Source organism: Trichomonas vaginalis, chromosome IV, assembly GCF_026262505.1.
Source record: "Trichomonas vaginalis G3 chromosome IV, whole genome shotgun sequence".
Lineage (NCBI taxonomy): Eukaryota > Parabasalia > Trichomonadida > Trichomonadidae > Trichomonas > Trichomonas vaginalis.
In genome coordinates, this window is record NC_067206.1 from 3306762 (window position 1) to 3324784 (window position 18023).

Here is an 18023-nt window from a genome sequence, read left to right on the forward strand (position 1 = left end):
CCATAATATTTCATTCATAAATTCTAAATCACAATCAAATAGGTCAGTTATTCTAAATTTAATATTTGATAAATCTTTTGAATGAAGAATAAATGAATTCCCGGATAATTGAAACGGATATGATAAAGAAAATGTGTTTAAGTTGATGGATAAAATGTTTTGTATTGATGGGTAAGAGTTAGGGTCTAATGTTTGATGTGAAAATCTCATTGGGGTATTAACTTTATCACATTTGATTAAAATGAAATTGGAACCAGTGTCAGAATACAAAACATCCCCAACATCTTTTTCAAAATTTAATATCCCCAACAATGAACGAAGGTGAGGAGTACAAAATTTAATTTTCAGCGGAAATTTAATAAGGTTATTTATTTCATCAAGTTCAAAAAGTTTATCAGGTTTTGATTTAAAATTTTCTTCATACCATACGATAAATGATTCATTTAAATAACTTAAAATCATGTTAATATCCCATTTCGCTATCACATTATTTATATACATATCATACGTTTTTAGGTCTACGACCCCGTCGCCATGCGGCTCAAGGTCATCTTTAATAAATGATATATAATCTGAAGGGTCTAAAAGAATGGGATTAAATTTACCACTCACAGAAACGAGAGTAACATTATAAATTCCGCTAACTGTTAAATTTAATTCACAGTTATTATTCGAAATAATATTGATAATTGACATTTTTTTATTACGATTAAAAATATGGTAAAGCGTTATTTTCCAGTGATAAATAAAACTAGAATAAGATTACCTCAAGAATTCATAAATTCAACGAATAAGAAATTCATTCATGTTATAAATTTTAGTGTTTTCAGAAAATATGAGTCAATGTCATATTCATCATCAGGTTATATTTCACTTCATTCAAATTTAGTTCAATCAAACCCATATAATGACCATTTCATAAGATTTTCAGATGGTATTAAAAATGTAATTGATAGATTAAAATATGAACAGATTGACAATATCGAATTTTTGGAATTTTGGTTTAAATATCCCGATGGAAAAAAGATTGAAGTTAAAGATAAAGCTGATACTATAACAAAAACAATTACAATGACCGATCCAGATAGTGGGGAACAAAAAGAAATAAAACAAACGATAGAAACTGGTGAAAGGTCAATTATTATCGATTATGATTCAAAGGATTATTATTCGATAATGTTAATGCTTGAATATTAAATAGCCTTAACAAAGAATTTTTCAAGTGATATTTTATATTCATCAACTATTTTATTATAAATATCATTATATGTTAAATGAAGTTCAGTTGTTGTTCCGTTCTTTGATATCTTAATTGTGCTAATATCCTTTATAGGATTTATTTTTGCAACTGTTCCGCAGCATGAAACCTCATCATCTATGAAAAATTGAATCTTCACGTCTGAATCTTGAACATCACAAAGAATGGCGATAATGTGAATTAATGATTCATAAGGTAAAATAATTAAACCGGATTGTCAATTAAATTTATTATTGAATCATAATTATCAGTTATGATATCACGGTAAATTTTCATTAATTCAGAATTAATGTCTATTTTATATGGCGCATTGCGACTGAATCGTAGATTCCTGGGTTCTCGATGTTTGATGAAAGAGGGGGGTATGTTGGATAAGTGGGAATTTCAACAGGTTCTTTACCAGGTTCAGATAAAATGATTGGGTCTCCATCTCTTTTTTGCTCCTCCTCATTCTTCGGTAAGTCACGAGTTAATAAATTTGGTTGAGTTGCTGACCTTGTTAATTCAGGACTAACATTAACTTTAACATTTTGAATAATTCGTGATTTATCATCATTTACGTTATAACCAACCGTAATCTCTGCTTTTGCGTTAGTGTTCTTTTGACTAGTGAAACGTCTTCTCATTTATATTCGAATAAAAAAAATATATTTAAACTTTTATTTTGCTGGAACTTTTGAATCTATTATTCCTGTATTTGTTCATGAAGTTGATTTTTAGCATTTTCATCGAAATTAATAGACCGAATATATTCATTAATTGCATTCTTATAATCATTGATTTCTCAAATTTTCTTTTATCTGATTCCTTAACTAAATCATAAGTTAAACCTCGTTGCTGATATAATGGTTTCTTAATTAAATCTTTGAATGCTTGAGATAAAGCACCTGATGCAATTCTTGCTACTATAATTGGTTGGAATTTGTTTAAGTTCATCTTTAACATTTGCGAAAACTGGATCGAATAAAGCAACTTTAAAGAATTTCTTAGCTGGAATTTCAGTCTCAAATTTGCATATTGACCATCAAACTGGTTAGAATATCGTGGTAATCCATCCGGTCCCTCTTCAATAGCATTTAATTCTTCATTGAAGTAAGAATATGGATTATGACGGTATGAATTAATTGGACCATTTTCACCTTCTCCAATGTATTGTTTAACAGCTTTTCCATTTTCATCAAATTGCATAGGATAATGTTCATTATATGCTTTACGTTTAGGATAATCCGTCATTGTTAATTTATACCCATTTATGACTTTAATATTTCCTTGACCATCAGTAACGAAAACTTCATTTATTCCATCAGGTTTTCCATTTGGACCCGTAATGTCTGCTTCGTGTGCTTCCCAATTTGGTCCGTGACGTTTGGCATATGCTTGAGCTTCTGGTAATGTTAAAACGTTTCTCATTTGTTTAACATCCTTTTGAAGACCGGCAACAATGTGGACTAATTCTTTCATTCCGTCTGGAACTTTCATAGTTCTATTATATGCACCCTTTTTGTTTGTTCCTTGTTTTAATGGAACCTGTAGAAGATTTGCAATTTCTGTCATGTTTAATTATAAATAAAAAATAAAAATTAATTATAAAAAGTTATTCGAATTTAATGGAACCTTTATTTAAATCAACTATTATTTTTCCATGTTCTCCTAATTGTTGATATTGTGTGTAAAGTTCATTAATGCTCATTGGTAAATTCACTTGATAAAGCATAACGTTCAACTGTTGACGACTAAAACCACTGAAAATGAAAAGGGTGGACAGGTTTGATTTAATGTTTGTGCTTAATGCTTTGAAGTATTGAACAGCCATGAAGAATGAACACTGAATGTGTCGACATTGAGTTAATAATTGATTAAAATATGATTTCTCATTAGTTATTAGTTTTGATTTCACCGCATCATCTAGAAAAATGAGTGAATGCAAAAATTCTCTATCAAAATTTGAAATAGAAAGTGTTTCAAATAATTCATCCCGTTGTTTATCAATAATTTTATCCTCTAATCCTTGCTTCTTGATTGTATTATATAATTCTTTATACATTACAAAGTTTTTTAAATAATCTTCTGCTTCTTCTTGTGATAAATAAATAATTGGAATTTTGATTAAATGCTTTAAAGATTCAAATGTATCATCTGAAGGTGAACCTGAACGGTTGATATAAATTAACACATGTGAATAGGGAAGTGTTAGCAATAATGATAATTTGTTTTAATATCGTTAATGTTTTACCTTTATTTTGTTTACCAATTGCTGCAGTGATTGAATTTAAGTAACATTCAGAATATGGAATTTTCATTAATTTTTCCTTAGATAGAGCATTTCTATTATCACTCAATGCTTCATTAATCATATCATCTACGTATGTATTATATACTCCTGCTAATTCTTCATAAGGGGTGGATGAATTTAAATCCATTTAATCAAAAATAAATTTATAATTTTAAACATTTCTATTCATCAATATTTCATCATATGAACTTCTATACTGTGGTGTACCTGTTGGATGATATTTCAAACCTTCATCCGGTGTCCATGTCCAATATGTAGTCCTAGTAAACCAAACCTGAGGAGGATTTGTCACCTTTGAACAGTAAGTGTCATTTTCACCCTGAATGATTGGATAAGCTTTCACTTGTACTGTAACTTGTGAGTTGAAAGTTTCTAATCCATCAAAGAATATACCCGCTCCATCACGTTGAACTGGAATAGTGCATAAGAATGAAGTTTGGTCTTTCCATGTTCTAGCTAATGGTGTGCCATATCATCATTCAGTGGTCTAGTTAATGAGTCCTCGTATTCTTCGTGCATTCATTCACTCCATCTAAATCAGAAGCTTGAAGCATACGTGTAAAGAATATGTCGCCCACTGTGGTCATCGCTTGATCGGGGAAGTTTCTGGAATCTATAGTGACCTGAAGACCTCGAAGCATTGGATTTTCTAAAACCGTTCTTTGCATTGCATTCTTCGGAAATGCTAACACAACATCTGTAACATTATGAAGAGCGTATGAGAAATCTGAGCTGATACCTTCAGGAGTGATGCAACCTCCATTTAGTGAACGAACGTCAATATGTTGAGCTGGAATCATGAATGGATCTTCCTTACTAAATAAACGTGGTATTGCTTTAACTGATTCTTCAATTAAACCGTATCCTGGTGTAATGCATTTATCCTCTAAAACTTCCATCTTTGTGCATGAAATAATAACGTCTTCAACTGTTGCGTCAGCAGATGTAGCGGCTAAGCTTGTAATTAATTTGCAGGAAGTCCGATTTGTTGGAATTTGCGATCGTATTTATAAACATGATTCATAATCTTTTCATAATTTTCATCAGTTATCTTTTCATAAACGTAATTTTGTAAATCAGCAACTCTTAACGGGTCAACCTGACAAAATACTAAAGTATCCCTGAAAACATAATATTTAAGAATGATTTCACCAAATGATTTAGGATAATCATCGAACGCCTGAAATGCTAACAAATCATTTACCGGAATAATCATATCAAAAGTGACATCAACTTCTTCATTTGCTTTCTTGAAAACTTCTGAAGGGTCAATATATTTACCACATACTGAGTTATCATATTTTTGAACATTATTATATAACGAATGAACAAACTTTTTAACTTTCCTTTCTGATTTTGGTTTATATGTTGCAAATGCGAAAGATTCACGGGCGCAATCCATCTGAAGATAACCGCATCACCTCTTTCGTTTCTACTTCTAATTGTTTAAAGTTTTGATTTGATGATTTATAACCAACGAATAAACGCATGCATTTAAAAGCGGCATCACATGTGAAAGCTTTATTTGAAACTAGAGTTGCTTTAACTTTGCGTTTAATATATGTGTCACCTAATTGGTTCACATCATGAGCCGGATTTGTAATTCTTAAATGAGTTTGTTTATCATCAAAATATGGAGTATCAGAGTCATAGCATGAACTTTCAAGTTCTCTATAATATCTTCTACCGTCATTCTTTGCGAATATTTCATTTATCTTTTCGAATGAATGAAACACATTTCCATTAATTGGTTTAGTGTTTGGCACCAAATAGTTAGTCGTCATTTATTATTAAATAAAAAATCAAAATTAAAAGATGAAAATGAATTTTTAATTTTAATGAAATAATCAACTATGGCTGCAGGATTCTTTAAAAAATTATGGGATAAAGTAAAAAGAGGAGCGCATAAAGTTTGGGAAGGAATTAAGAAAGGAGCAAATTGGATATTTAAGAATAAAGAAGCAATTAGTGACGTTGCTGAACAAATAGCACCTAATGTTCCGGTAAGGGAAGTATTAAATAAAGGAGATAAAGTTTATCGTCGACTACAACCGATATTGAGATAAAAATAATATTTATTTTTCCACTATTTACCCCCTATTTTATTAAGTATTCCTTCAGCAATTCCACCAATTGCGTTACCTGCTTGTGCTCCCATCGCTGAATTACCTGCTTTAGCACCTAATACTCCACCTATGATAGTTCCTGCCGTTTTCGCTACTGGTGCCAAAAAGTTTGCAACGGGTTTAATAATCTTTTGATGAACCCAACTTGCAGCTTTCTTAATTCCTTCCCATAATTTTTTAAAGAATCCTGCAGCCATCTCTGATTTAATATTAATTAAAAAATATATTTCATCACTTATATTCTAATTTTTATTTAATGATAAATGAAACCGATTTTAAAAATAAATGAAACAGAGGAGAAAGAAATAAATGAAAGTGAAAATGTTCAACAAAAAATAAACGTTGTTAAACCAATTACTGAAATAAAAATTTTTTCATCTGTTGAAGAATTTAATGACTATTATGCTAATAATAAAAAATTATTTGAAGAATTGACAACATGTAAATTGAATAAAATGTTTAAAGTTGAGGACAGAGTCCAAGACCCGGAGGGTCATGGATTCAAAATTTCAAAAATAAAAGGTGTTGTTAGTTTAAAATCTATTCCTCAATCAAGAATCACCTCATTAATGAAAATTGATGATTTAACAAAAAGAATAGAAATTATTGAAGAGCGAATAAATCAAATTATTGGTTTCATAAATTCAAATAATCATTAGTTTCTTAAAGTTCATTGTTGATTCTGAGACATGAATTTTTAAAGTTTATTTTTTTTTATTTTTTATTTCATTATGGTAGTGAATCTTTCATTCATGAAAATAATTATTTCTAATTTCTTTTACTCTCATACATACTAGATTTAAAGAATTCGGAACTTTTACCATAATCTCCTAAATGTTTTCTTATCCCCAACGTGTGCCAGTTATTATATGAAACTGTATAAACTTTATCTTTATCTTTACACCTTTCATCACTTCCAATATATTTATATCTCAGTTTTGATTTAGCATTTTCATAATCATTAACGTTTAATAATTCACAGTCTTCCTTTTTAAATTGATGTTTAAGATATTCAGGATTTAATACTCTACGTTTATATGCTCCTAACTTAGTTCTAAAGGTTTTTCTACAAAATTTAGGAATTCCATCCTCTTTAATGTCATCAATGATTTCCATTTCATTATTTTCCATTTCTTCTTCTCGTTTATGAGGTCTTTGATTATGACTCCATTGATTCCATGAAATTAAATATTCTTTATCATTATATTTATACCTCATTAGCTTATTTTGGCTTTCATATTCATTTAATAATTCACAATCTTCATTTTTAAATTGAAGTTTAACCCATTCAGGATTTAAACAATGTTTAATTAATCGCGGAATATCTGACATCATCTATATATAGTTTCTTTTATAAAAGATAAAAAATAAATTATTTTAAAATTAATGTTAATTCTTTAATGATTTATAAATAAATATATTTTAATGCATCGTCTATATATAGATGTAACAAAAAAAGTCACTAAACCCGCACTCATATACTACTAATGTTAAATGTTAACACTCAGTCCATTTGAATATGAAAAATAAAATTGACTTTGATTAAATGTTTTTATTTATCATGCAATTCTTCTTGCGACCAAAGATTTGAATAAAATTATAAATAAAATTCATGAAAATTCACGAGGGTGAAAAAACAGGTGAAAAAAGAGGTGAAATCTCACCTCTTCACCTAAAAATTATTTTTGTCTGATTTACATCTAATGAAAAAGTTTAGAAGAATTTTCTTATTCTTTCTGGCTTATTTTTATCTTTCCAGTACTCCCGCTCTAATGGTCCCAGATGTGTTGGCTTCGACTCTCTCAAGTTCTTAGATGGTATAACATCTTCAACGCCTCCTTCATATCTTACTTTATAAGTGTCATCGTTTATGTTGTAGTCAAGTATTTCAATAACCACTCCTCGCTTTGCTTCGTCAATGGTTTCAGCAAGTTTGCCATTACTACTTTCAACTAATTTATGACGAGGATAAAATGCAATGGAGTCGTCAGCAGCTTTTATAAGATATCCATTACCTTGCGTAGAGTCTACGATATAATAATTTCGACTTAACCTTAAACGTTTCTTTGTCAACGGTTTGTCGTCAAGAACTACACGAACTTTTGTACCAGGAGTGAGGGTAAATTGTGTTGAATTTCTGATATTTTGTGTTTGACTTCGTTTCTTTTGTATATACTTTTCTTCTTGTTGTTGTGTCATTGAATTTGGTGTATGTCCTGTTGTAGAATGTGTTGAGGAATTATATACTTCGAGAAAATGTTTCATTGTTTCTTCGGTAAAGTCTCGCTCTTGATTTAAATCTCTGAGAGTCCTTATGAAGCGGTTTATGATGCCGAGTATGTTATGGTTATGGTCTTCAGTAGTGTAGTGAGTTATGTTATGCTTAATGAGAAAATCTGTGATTTCATTACTGAGGTAAGCACTGTCTTGGTCTGATGTTAAAGTACTTGGGCTATGTTCTGCTACAAACTTTTGTAAAACTCTTAACACTTCACGAGTTCCTTTATTTTTCATTGGATATGCATATGCTTTGCGAGTGTTAACATTAATGAAGATGAGGAATGGTGGCTTTCTTCCTTTTCTGCTTTGAATGAGAGTGTCAAATTGGTATGCGTCATGGGTTTTCGAGTAAATTGGTAAAAAGTAGTCGTAAGGGTTTATTTTTGTTTGATGTACAACATTTTTGTCAAAGAACCTTTTCACTTCAGCTCTGTTAGTAAATCCCCAACTCTTTGCAGCTTCATTGAATTTCTTAAATGACCTCCATGGATGTTGTTCGAATACTTCTTTCAAGCTCATTTATGTAAAGTTAAAGATTTTATTCAAGACGGTAAGCCTTGACCCAAAGGGTCTAGGCTCAAGCGCGTTCATTGAACGCGGTACCATGCGAATACAGTCATAAATGGTGGCATATAATCTGCACCCGAGCCTGTTGGATTTGTTGTGAAAGTATGGACATGATTTCCTCCTGGTTCAGTTGGTCGAAAAGTCTTTTTTGCTGAATTGTTATAAGATGGAGATAAAACGTCATTGCCAGCTTTATAGTCTGAGTTGTATAATGGGTGGTCTCTTAATGAGTGGCTATGGTCGCCAGAAAAGTTTGTCGTTCCTGTATGAGTGTGCGCAGGTAAGTTTGCTTCTTTAATTTTCTTTGAACCTCCTGTTTGCTTTGAAGAGTTAGTGCAGTATAAGAATTTATCTACAATCTGTTGCCACGTACCAAAACCTAAAACACTTGCTGGATTTGTTGAGTTCATTGACGTATAAATAGAACCAACAGGATATATGGTTTCAAGAATCTGAGTCTTCATTGTTAGAAGTTCATGTTTAACATTTATAAATCTTTTGCCATCTACAATATTTATATTGTTTGTTATTAAACCATTAGGAAAAGTAGGAGGATAAATTCTTTGTTCAACTAAAGATGTACCGTTTCTTCCTGTTTTTGTTACTTCTTCAATGCATGCTTTAATTTCTTTAATCTTGATTGTTTGAAATTCTTCATGTGTATGGTTCTTGTCGGCTTTACTGTCTAACATTGATGGTAGTTTGTATGCTTCAAAGTTTCTGGCATATTGATCAATGTTCCTGCAAAAGTTATCTAAATTGTTAAGAGTATCTTTTACGCTTGTACTCGGATTCTCTGACGGTGCACTTGAACCGAGGGTATAGTTCAATATTATGTCGTCTGCTCTAACAGTAGTGAAGGATTTATGTGTATGGTTCTTGTCGGCTTTCTTATCTAACATTGTTGGTAGTTCATATGCTTCAAAGTTTCTGGCATGATCTTCGATATTCCTGCAACTGTTATCTAAATTGTTAAGAGTATCTTTTACGCTTGTACTCGGATTCTCTAAAGGTGCACTTGAACCCAAATCATAGTTCAATATTATGTCGTCTGCTCTAACAGTAGTGAAGGATTCATGTGTATGGTTCTTGTCAGCTTTACTATTTAATGTAGCTTGAAGTTCATTTTATCGGAGATTTGTGTTTATGAGATTTCAAAACTTTGTTCGTTGCGTCAAGTTCATCTTTGTCAGCTTTACTTTTAATAGCATCTTCAAAAGTTATTTTTGCCTTAACTCTCAAAGTAAATCTTGGTTCAACTAATACACCGTTAACAGAGAAGTATGAAGCATAAATTTCATTGTTATAACCAAATGCTTCTGGTGCTTTACCTGTGTCATACTGTACAGTACAACGTATGTCATAACCTTCAGCACGAATGAATTTATATCTTCTTTCATTAACATCTTCCGTCTTCACTTCTTCATCCTGTGTTAAATATCCGTGGTAGTCCGTTATAATCTGTTCATCTGAACTTATATAATGAACATGGTTTTTATCTGCTTTTTCGGCTAATTTCTCTTCTATCTCATTTATTTCAAGTTCATGCCTACCACCACCTCCCGAAGAAGTATTTTTCTTCAGCTCTTGAAGAACGTCCACTTCGCCATCTTTGGTGTCAATAATGAGACTTTGAGTTAAAACCTTTCCTGTCTTAATGGATGTTTGTAAAACTTCTTCTTCACCGTGTTCGGGGTCATGGTCGTCATCATATCTTGCAAAATCAGAGATGTTGTCATACATTAAGCATATCTGTCTCAAAAGTTCTGCTATTTGAAACTGGAACGAAAGATATACAGAACTTTCATCATCTCCTAAAGTCAAGTCTGCTTTCTTAAGTATTTCTTGAATGTATGCAATGAGAACAGAGTACCTTGGAAAATATTCGAACAATATTTCATTAGCTGTTGGTTTTGGTGGTTCTTCTGGAGTTTCTGTTGTTTCAGTTCCTTCTGTAGGTTCTGTTGGAGTTTCTGCATCTCTTGACTTCAATGCTCTTGCTCTCAAAGACCTAAATGTTAGAGCACCAGGTTTTACAAAGGACTTTATAAATGCTTTAATAGTTCCTGGTAAGTTATTGTTAGCATTAAGTAAGTTCCTTATGCTTCCATCATGTACGTCCATAGCACTATGTTAAAAAATCTATACTTTTCTTGTAGTCAGCAATAGACTGACTGTGATTTTTTAAAGATTTGTCAATACCTTTAAGCCAATCTTCATGTCTGATACTGAGCCAAGAATATCATTTGCTTCCTTTAGTGTATTTTGTGCTTCTCGTAAAGTATCCAATCCCGTACGTGCATTGTTTGCTATACGTCTTACAGTATCTATTTGACTCCTTGTTTCTTGCATCCAACCAGATAAAGTTTTAATAGTATCCGAACCATTTGAAATGAAGTTCAAAGCATTTTTAACGTCATCTAAAACTTCTTCACCAAGTACTGCCCATATCTTTCCGATTTGGTATTGAAGAACTCCATATGAAGCAGCTGTTAACCAGTATTTATAAGGTTCCATATCCATGATTTAGCAGTTTTTCCATCCTTTCCATCTTCACCATCCAAACCGTTTTCGCCTTGAGGTCCTTGTATTCCTTGTATTCCTTGTGGTCCTTGAGGTCCAGTGTCACCCTTCTCTCCTTTCAGTTCATCTTTTGTTCGTTATAATATTCTAATGTCATAAGGTGTACATCATTACTGCTACCAGCAACGCCGAGAATTTGTTTCTCATTCATGACTAAATTCTTTAGGCATTTAATGTTGTCGTCAAATCGAAAGCTCTTTAACAATTCAATGAGAACATTTAATACTTTCACTAATGAGGCATCTACTGTTGAATTTATATATTGCACCGTTCCATCATTTATGATGGGAACCTTGCTTGTTGTAATGAATGGGTCATAAGTGTTAAAAGTATCGAAATCAATGACTTTTTTAGTTTTTCCATCGTCAATGACTAAATCATTGCCTTCAATGGTTAAAGTTGAATTTTCGTTTACTAGTTCATGTGCTCTTCTTGCTTCATTTGTTTCATACGCATATGCAGCAATAGTCATATTTTAATGAGAATAAAATGTTGTTCTATTTGCAAAGTACAGACCCAAACGAATACGGGACAGTAAAGCTACAAACAAACTTAGGTCTTCAGAATGAAGCGCTTGCTTTCAGAGTTGTTGACTTCAATACTATCGCAACTTTTGTCATAACAGATGAAACAGATTTCATAGAGATTGAAATAAATGACAAAAGAAGTGTTATAACATTTCCTAACAGAGCTGGGTATAGAATAGATAAAATTGCTGGAGTCATAAATACTCTCATAAATGAAGAAACTATTGACAACATAGATGTCGAACTCTCTTCTGAGGGAACATTGAAGTTCAGCAGCGAGAAAGAGTTTAAGATAACACGAATGAGTCATAGAGTTCAATTGCTTCTGGGAGCATACCATATGACATTTCCTTTGAAAAGTGTTGACAAAACGATTGAGATGAAATCTGTTCCATATGTATGTTATGGCAACTGTTTGTACATTGAGTCAAAAATAGCTAATGTCACAGGTATTTCAGGAGTTAATAGTAAAGGTTCAGTAGAATATAAGTCTTTCTGTTATGAAGTAAATTCAATGTTCATTCCAAACGTTCATGTCATAGCAACTCATTTAGGTAAATGGGTTCGCATTAGTCCTCATAATTTGAAAGACATGCAATTCAGACTTGTTGACTTTCAAGGAGAGCCTGTAGAACTGAAGGCACCAGTGCGAATGACTGTTGAAGTTGACTTTTTAGAAAATATTAAATGCGACGCTTACAAGAGAACTCAGAGCTAAAAATATAAAGTATGAATGTTATGTATTAGGTCATGAACTTTGGTTGTTGCTGTTTGATGAAACAAATGAGTTAGTTATGTCAGTCAAGAGAACAGAAAAATATTGTGTTAGTGAAAACTGCACCAAGTCAATAAGATTAGGTTTGCATTATGAAGATGAGTTCGATACTGTTGAAGAAGTTTTGGATAGATATTACAAATTGCTAACTTGAAATTTTTTGACTGACGGCGCAAAGCGCCAAGACCGAGGGTCCTGACTGCTTTAATTTACTAAAACATATTTCAAACAAAGCTTATAGTCAGTAGATAGTTTTGTATACTCGTTCGAATATTTATACTTAAATTCAACTCCTGTAGTTCCTGGTGTTTCAATGATGCGGATGTTACCTATTTTCATGAATAGTGGAGTTTGACCACAGCATTCGATTTCAGGGTCGAGATAGTCAATGACACATTGTTTCCCTGTTATTCGTGATATAACATTTTCTAAATCCTCCCTTGTTAGAATTATTTGGTTCTTGCTTATAAGATTTACCAAAAGCTTCTTATCGTCTTTGAGTAAGATAGTTCGATACAACTGAAGAAGGTAATGGTCTACGTTATCTGAAGGATTTGTTTGAACATTTGTGTAAGGATTGTCGTTGGCTTCTCTTGAAAGAATTTGGTCCAGTGGTGGATACTCTAACTTAACATCTGATGTAGCGTTAGCGTTTGAAGCTGAGTTTAAATTCACGGCGCCATGCTCCAAGACCGAAGGTCCGACTTAAGTTCTGGTTCTTTTTCTTTCAAACACTCTGAACTATAGTTCTTTATGACAATATTGTTTGTCGTTCGTGAGTCAACATTTGATGTTGGTTCAATTGGAACATTAACGGCACCAGCTAAGATGGATTTGCTTCTCATTTCATATAGAATAAAAACCTTTTATATGTATGAAATGAACAATATACTCGACAAGGGTTTGAATGTAAAGCTAACGAATGAAAATATTGTTGAATTCACTGAGACAGGTGCTGTGTATAAAGATGTAGAACTACAGAACAAAAGAGCTAAGGCAAGAAGCAGGAACATGAACAAAGGGTGGAAGGCTATAAAAATTTATGTCAATGATGGCTCAGGAGGTTCAAACATAAAGTATGCAGAAAGTTATAGAGTTTATGCTCTCAAAGGTGAAAAGCCTTCATTTAAGAACAGCTATTCTAACGCATATCCTCAAAAGCTAACGGATGGGGAAGTGGATGATATGAATGATAGCAAAAATATTAACAGAAATGGCGACAGAGATGCATGGAATTTGTTTACCATCAGTCAATTGAAGGTTAAACTTTAAAACAATGTTGGTCGTTCCCATGGAATATTTTTGACTTTAATGGTATTAGTCATGATATGAATCTCAAGGTATGAACGAGGAGAGATGAGAGACTTATATGCTTCCCAAATTTCTTCAAAAGGTAATGTTATACCTGACTGTTTCCAAATGAGTTCAATATCATAACGTGAGAAACCTTGAAAGATAACGAAGTCAGTTATGAGACGTTTTATGTTTAAAGCTAAAAACCTCCATGTTTGCATAAGTATTGCTACAGTTAAGTGGTAATGTCTGACTTTAGTAATGATGTTAGCTAATGGTGAGTCTGGTTTTGACACTAAACCTTTTCCGGCGAAGTCGTCGCAAACTAACAAGTGTTTGAAGGATATTTTTTGAAGGGGTATTTTGAAAGTTTTGACAGAATGTAGTTTGTAAGTCGTTTCATATCGTAAACTCCTGAGTATGACGTAAGTGGTGTTTGTCAATAATTCTTTCCATCTCCTCAGAAGTCTTTTGCATTCCTGACTGTATAAATTCAACGATGGCATAATATTTCCTCTTACGTCGAATGTAACGTTGAAGAAATTCAATGAGTTCACTGTCTGGAACTTTAACGACAGAGGCTTGAACTTTTGACATAAATGTTTTCGCTGTTGAGTCCATAGAGTCTGAAGTTGCTGATATAATGATTTGGTCATAGTAAGAGTCGTTTCCTAAACGCTCTGTTATGAGTATATGACGAATGAGGTTAAATGTCTTACCTGAACCCATCTTTCCACAATAGAAATAAACACCATTTGAACAGAACTCATAGTCCTTACTGAAAGGAAGAATGAGAGAACTGTTGTTTTCACTGCTTTCATTCATGTCTTCATCTACGTCATGTATTAAATGCTTCATTTTATCTCCATTAAAAATGCAAGTCAGAAATATTCAGAACATAGCACCGAGTCTAACTGACAAGAGTATAAAGATATACTATGAACATGTTATGATGAAACCAACCAAAATTCAAGAAAGTCAGTATACTTATGAATATCCAAGACACTGGGTAGAGTATGTAGGAGGTGAGAAAGCTATTGAAATCAGACAGGTTCGAAGTATTCCAGCAGGAAGAACAATATTATTGAAGAACTTTAATGTTTTGAGGTATAATGATGAAACAAAGAAGCAAGATAGTTTCCTGTTGCTGTGTATGTGAACTTAGACACAGGAGATGACATGAAAGTTTTTAACACAAAGCTTCAAACGGTAGTGAGAGAACAACTGACTGCGGAAGGGCATCCATTACCTTCAGAAGTTACCATAGCATATAATTTTGAAACAAACTCAATAGATTTTAAAGTCGTCTCTGCAAAGAAGTCAGGTTTTACATTTAATGAAGCAGATGTATATTCGAATGAAAACTTCAAAGCTATTGCATGGTTAGATAATGACGATTGCTTTAAGAAAATATTTAAATACAGTGACTCAAAGATGTCAATAGATGACCTTCGTGGAATGTTACCATCGACGTTTACAGTAGAAGGTTCAGCAGGATTGCTTACAAGATTGTCAATTGGTGGTATTTGGTCTCGTGAGAACATTGTTATAAAATCCAGTATAAGTGAATTTGCTGAAGAATCTATATTATGTCTTTCAAACTACATGTATTCGCCGCCGAAGCATTATAGTATAACAAACTTTGTCAGTAAGTTTAACATAAGACTTGTCGAACCTTCTTCAATGAAAGATGTTGTGCTACCAAAGACGGAAAGGATGGACTCATTATTGAGATGATTTTAATAGCATATTAAATGAGCTTGTTCTTGAAGGTCATTCATGATGAAATAACTGTTGTAGAAGATGTTAGCAATTGTTCAGACATTTTGAAGCGTATAGATGATATATAGAAAGAAGTTAGATAGACCGCAAAGCGGTGAGGGCGAAGCCCGTGAGAACGCTTATGTTTCATTGACTTTCTCCAGTAACGAGAACTTTTATGAGATAATATTGAAGAGAGATGATTTTAATATGGTGTAAATGGTAGCTTGGGCAGCTTTAGGCGCAATGGGAACAAAAGCATTAGCATTTGGAGCAAAAGCACTTGGAGCTTATGACGCAGTAAATAAAATGAGTGGAGGAAGGGTTTCGAAGACATTAGATGCAAATAAAGGGAAGATTGGAGGCTGGGTTGCAAAGAAGTTAAGATTAAATAAAATAGGGCTCATAAATAAAGCATCCAATTTGGTTGCGACTGAGTCAGAAAATGCTTTAGGAAAGGACGATGAGTTTGCAAAACACGCAAAAGACTTTAATGACCAGATGAAAGGTGAAACAATGCATTTAAATAGAGTCGATGGAACTAAAGAAAATGTTTCTTCTCCACCAGCGGTTTATCCATACGGACCTTATGGAATGTATGGAAACCCTTATGAACGACCATTTGACCCATTGACTGGTGGAAGTAATTGGTATCATTATGGACGAAGAAGAAAGACAGTCAAGTTGGAGACAGACGTGAAGAAAGCAACTAAAAAGAAACCAAGGAAGAGAGTTATAAAGCAATGAATTCAACAGGGTGAAAAACCGGGTGAAAAAAGAGGTGAGATTTCACCACTTCACCTAAATTTATTTTTGTGCTATGTTTTCATACGTGTGAGGGTGGTGATATCATTAATTTTTAAGTTTATTTTTTATTTTATTTTTATATAAATGACGAAAACTATTGAGATAACAAACTACAACGGTCATGAGTTCAAGAATTTGTTCTTCGTTCCTCGTGAAAATACATTCTATCAGATACGAGGGAGAAAGGGTAAAGTTAGTTTGAGCGTTTATGACAACAAACATAATGGGAGATATATAAAAGCAATAGATACAAACGGTAAGCGTGTTTCATTAGCTTTGTCAAAACTTACATACATTTATTTTGACAGTGATTTTGACTCTGACGATTGGAGTGACAGCAGCGATACTGAAGAATATGAACGATTGTGTGAAGCACAGCAATGGGAAGCGCTGCAATACTTTTGTAAATGAGAACATTAGTGGGAACGTTAGTGAGAACGTTTATTTTTTCATTAGTGAAGTCGTTAGCGAAAATGTTAGTGAGGTGAAGTGGTTGGCGGTTTTGTAAATATTTAAGGTTAAGTTAGTGTTGTCGTTTGTGTTGTAAAATATACGTTAGCGGTTTTGTAAAGTGTCAAACCGTTATCTTGGGTAAGGTGGAACGCAGTGCCGCCGTACCCAAGATAGGGATACTAACTGATGGTAAACCCATTAGAGTTGTTTTGCTATGATTCCTCCAATCTTATGATGAGAAAAATCATATCAAAACAGCTCTAATCGAACATTCTACACAGCTTAGCATCCAGCTAGTTCCAAGTAATGCGATTACAACATCAACGGCCAAAGCCTTTCAGAGTCCTTTAATCATTTCTTCTCATCTCAATGTGAAGTGGCCCCAAACGAACTACAAGCTGACGTTACAACGCATTACAACCCGGTTAATACGAGCATATACATTAGAGCTGCTTTGTTATGATCTCCCTCGTCAATTGATGAGAGATCTCATTATGAAGCAGCTCCAATCGAACTAAAAACCTACATACAAATGAGTGAAAACAAACTCATTAGAGTTGTGTTGCTCTGGTCCTTGCTGAGGCCAGAGCTTGTGAATTTCATTCAGAGCCAAGTTCCTCTCGGATCGATCCTAATGAGGGCGACTGTCGAGGAACTTGACTCTGAGGATTTTCGGCTTCTCAGGCCCAGTTGAAAGCCTGAGTGTGAGACTGTCGCTGTTTATGAAAGGATTAGCCTAATTTAATAAGCTAACCCCATTAAAAAATAAAAATAAAAATTGAATTGAAAAAAATCGTATTTTATTCAAAAAAATAATTTATTTGGAACAACAAATGTATCTGGTGAATTGAATACAATATGATTCAAATAGAATTGAATGAAATACCACCAAATTAATTTTGAAATTCTAAAAATGAATTGAAAAATTAAGATTTTAATAATAAATACTTAAAATCATGAATTATTTTAACGATTAAAGTTATTCTAATTTATTTAGAATATTAATTTTAATTTAATTAACAGATTTTGAACTTAATTAGAGTTATTAAATTTGGAAAATGAACTGTAAATAAGACAATTCACTCAACAAATGAAAGTATAGTTCATTTATATTATGAAAATAATTGAATTTTGGCAAACTTATATAGTTTGCAGATCGATTGAAATTTAAAATTACTATTTGGCCAAACACAATTGTGATATTCCTATTTCTAATAGAAATTATCAAATACAACTGTACATGGCCAAATTTCAACTTCAGAAGACAATTTGTTTGCAACATTCGTCTATTTGGCCAGAT

At 32.7% G+C, this 18023-nt stretch overlaps 3 protein-coding genes and 8 pseudogenes across 11 annotated transcripts, besides 3 other annotated features; 4 read left to right on the forward strand and 7 right to left on the reverse strand.

Annotated features, from left to right (window-relative positions):
• Positions 1 to 16911: part of a mobile genetic element that runs on past the window's edge.
• Positions 2853 to 3678, reverse strand: TVAGG3_0020080 (annotated as a pseudogene). The gene has a single exon. A coding segment is annotated over exon 1 (826 nt).
• Positions 3703 to 5335, reverse strand: TVAGG3_0020090 (annotated as a pseudogene). Its single transcript has one exon. A coding segment is annotated over exon 1 (1633 nt).
• Positions 5638 to 5874, reverse strand: TVAGG3_0020100 (uncharacterized protein; the record flags this gene model as incomplete). Its single annotated transcript, XM_001290176.2, has 1 exon — positions 5638 to 5874. The coding sequence occupies one exon, from the start codon at positions 5872 to 5874 to the stop codon at positions 5638 to 5640; it is 237 nt and encodes a 78-aa protein (XP_001290177.2).
• On the reverse strand, positions 7391 to 8476 carry TVAGG3_0020110 (integrase core domain containing protein family; the record flags this gene model as incomplete). Its single annotated transcript, XM_051220112.1, has 1 exon — positions 7391 to 8476. The coding sequence occupies one exon, from the start codon at positions 8474 to 8476 to the stop codon at positions 7391 to 7393; it is 1086 nt and encodes a 361-aa protein (XP_051105098.1).
• Positions 8545 to 10648, reverse strand: TVAGG3_0020120 (annotated as a pseudogene). Its single transcript has one exon. A coding segment is annotated over exon 1 (2104 nt).
• TVAGG3_0020130 lies at positions 11597 to 12360 on the forward strand (annotated as a pseudogene). Its single transcript has one exon. A coding segment is annotated over exon 1 (764 nt).
• TVAGG3_0020140 lies at positions 12614 to 13254 on the reverse strand (annotated as a pseudogene). Its single transcript has one exon. A coding segment is annotated over exon 1 (641 nt).
• On the forward strand, positions 13280 to 13678 carry TVAGG3_0020150 (annotated as a pseudogene). The gene has a single exon. A coding segment is annotated over exon 1 (399 nt).
• On the reverse strand, positions 13910 to 14527 carry TVAGG3_0020160 (annotated as a pseudogene). Its single transcript has one exon. A coding segment is annotated over exon 1 (618 nt).
• Positions 14577 to 15453, forward strand: TVAGG3_0020170 (annotated as a pseudogene). Its single transcript has one exon. A coding segment is annotated over exon 1 (877 nt).
• TVAGG3_0020180 (protein of unknown function, DUF4107 family) lies at positions 15683 to 16210 on the forward strand (the record flags this gene model as incomplete). Its single annotated transcript, XM_051220113.1, has 1 exon — positions 15683 to 16210. The coding sequence occupies one exon, from the start codon at positions 15683 to 15685 to the stop codon at positions 16208 to 16210; it is 528 nt and encodes a 175-aa protein (XP_051105099.1).
• Positions 16211 to 16911: a terminal%2Cinverted (terminal inverted repeat of Maverick-1A transposon ID:TVAGG3_0020010).
• Positions 16912 to 17086: 175 nt separating this feature from the next.
• Positions 17087 to 17251: a mobile genetic element.
• The last annotated feature ends 772 nt before the right edge of the window (positions 17252 to 18023 follow it).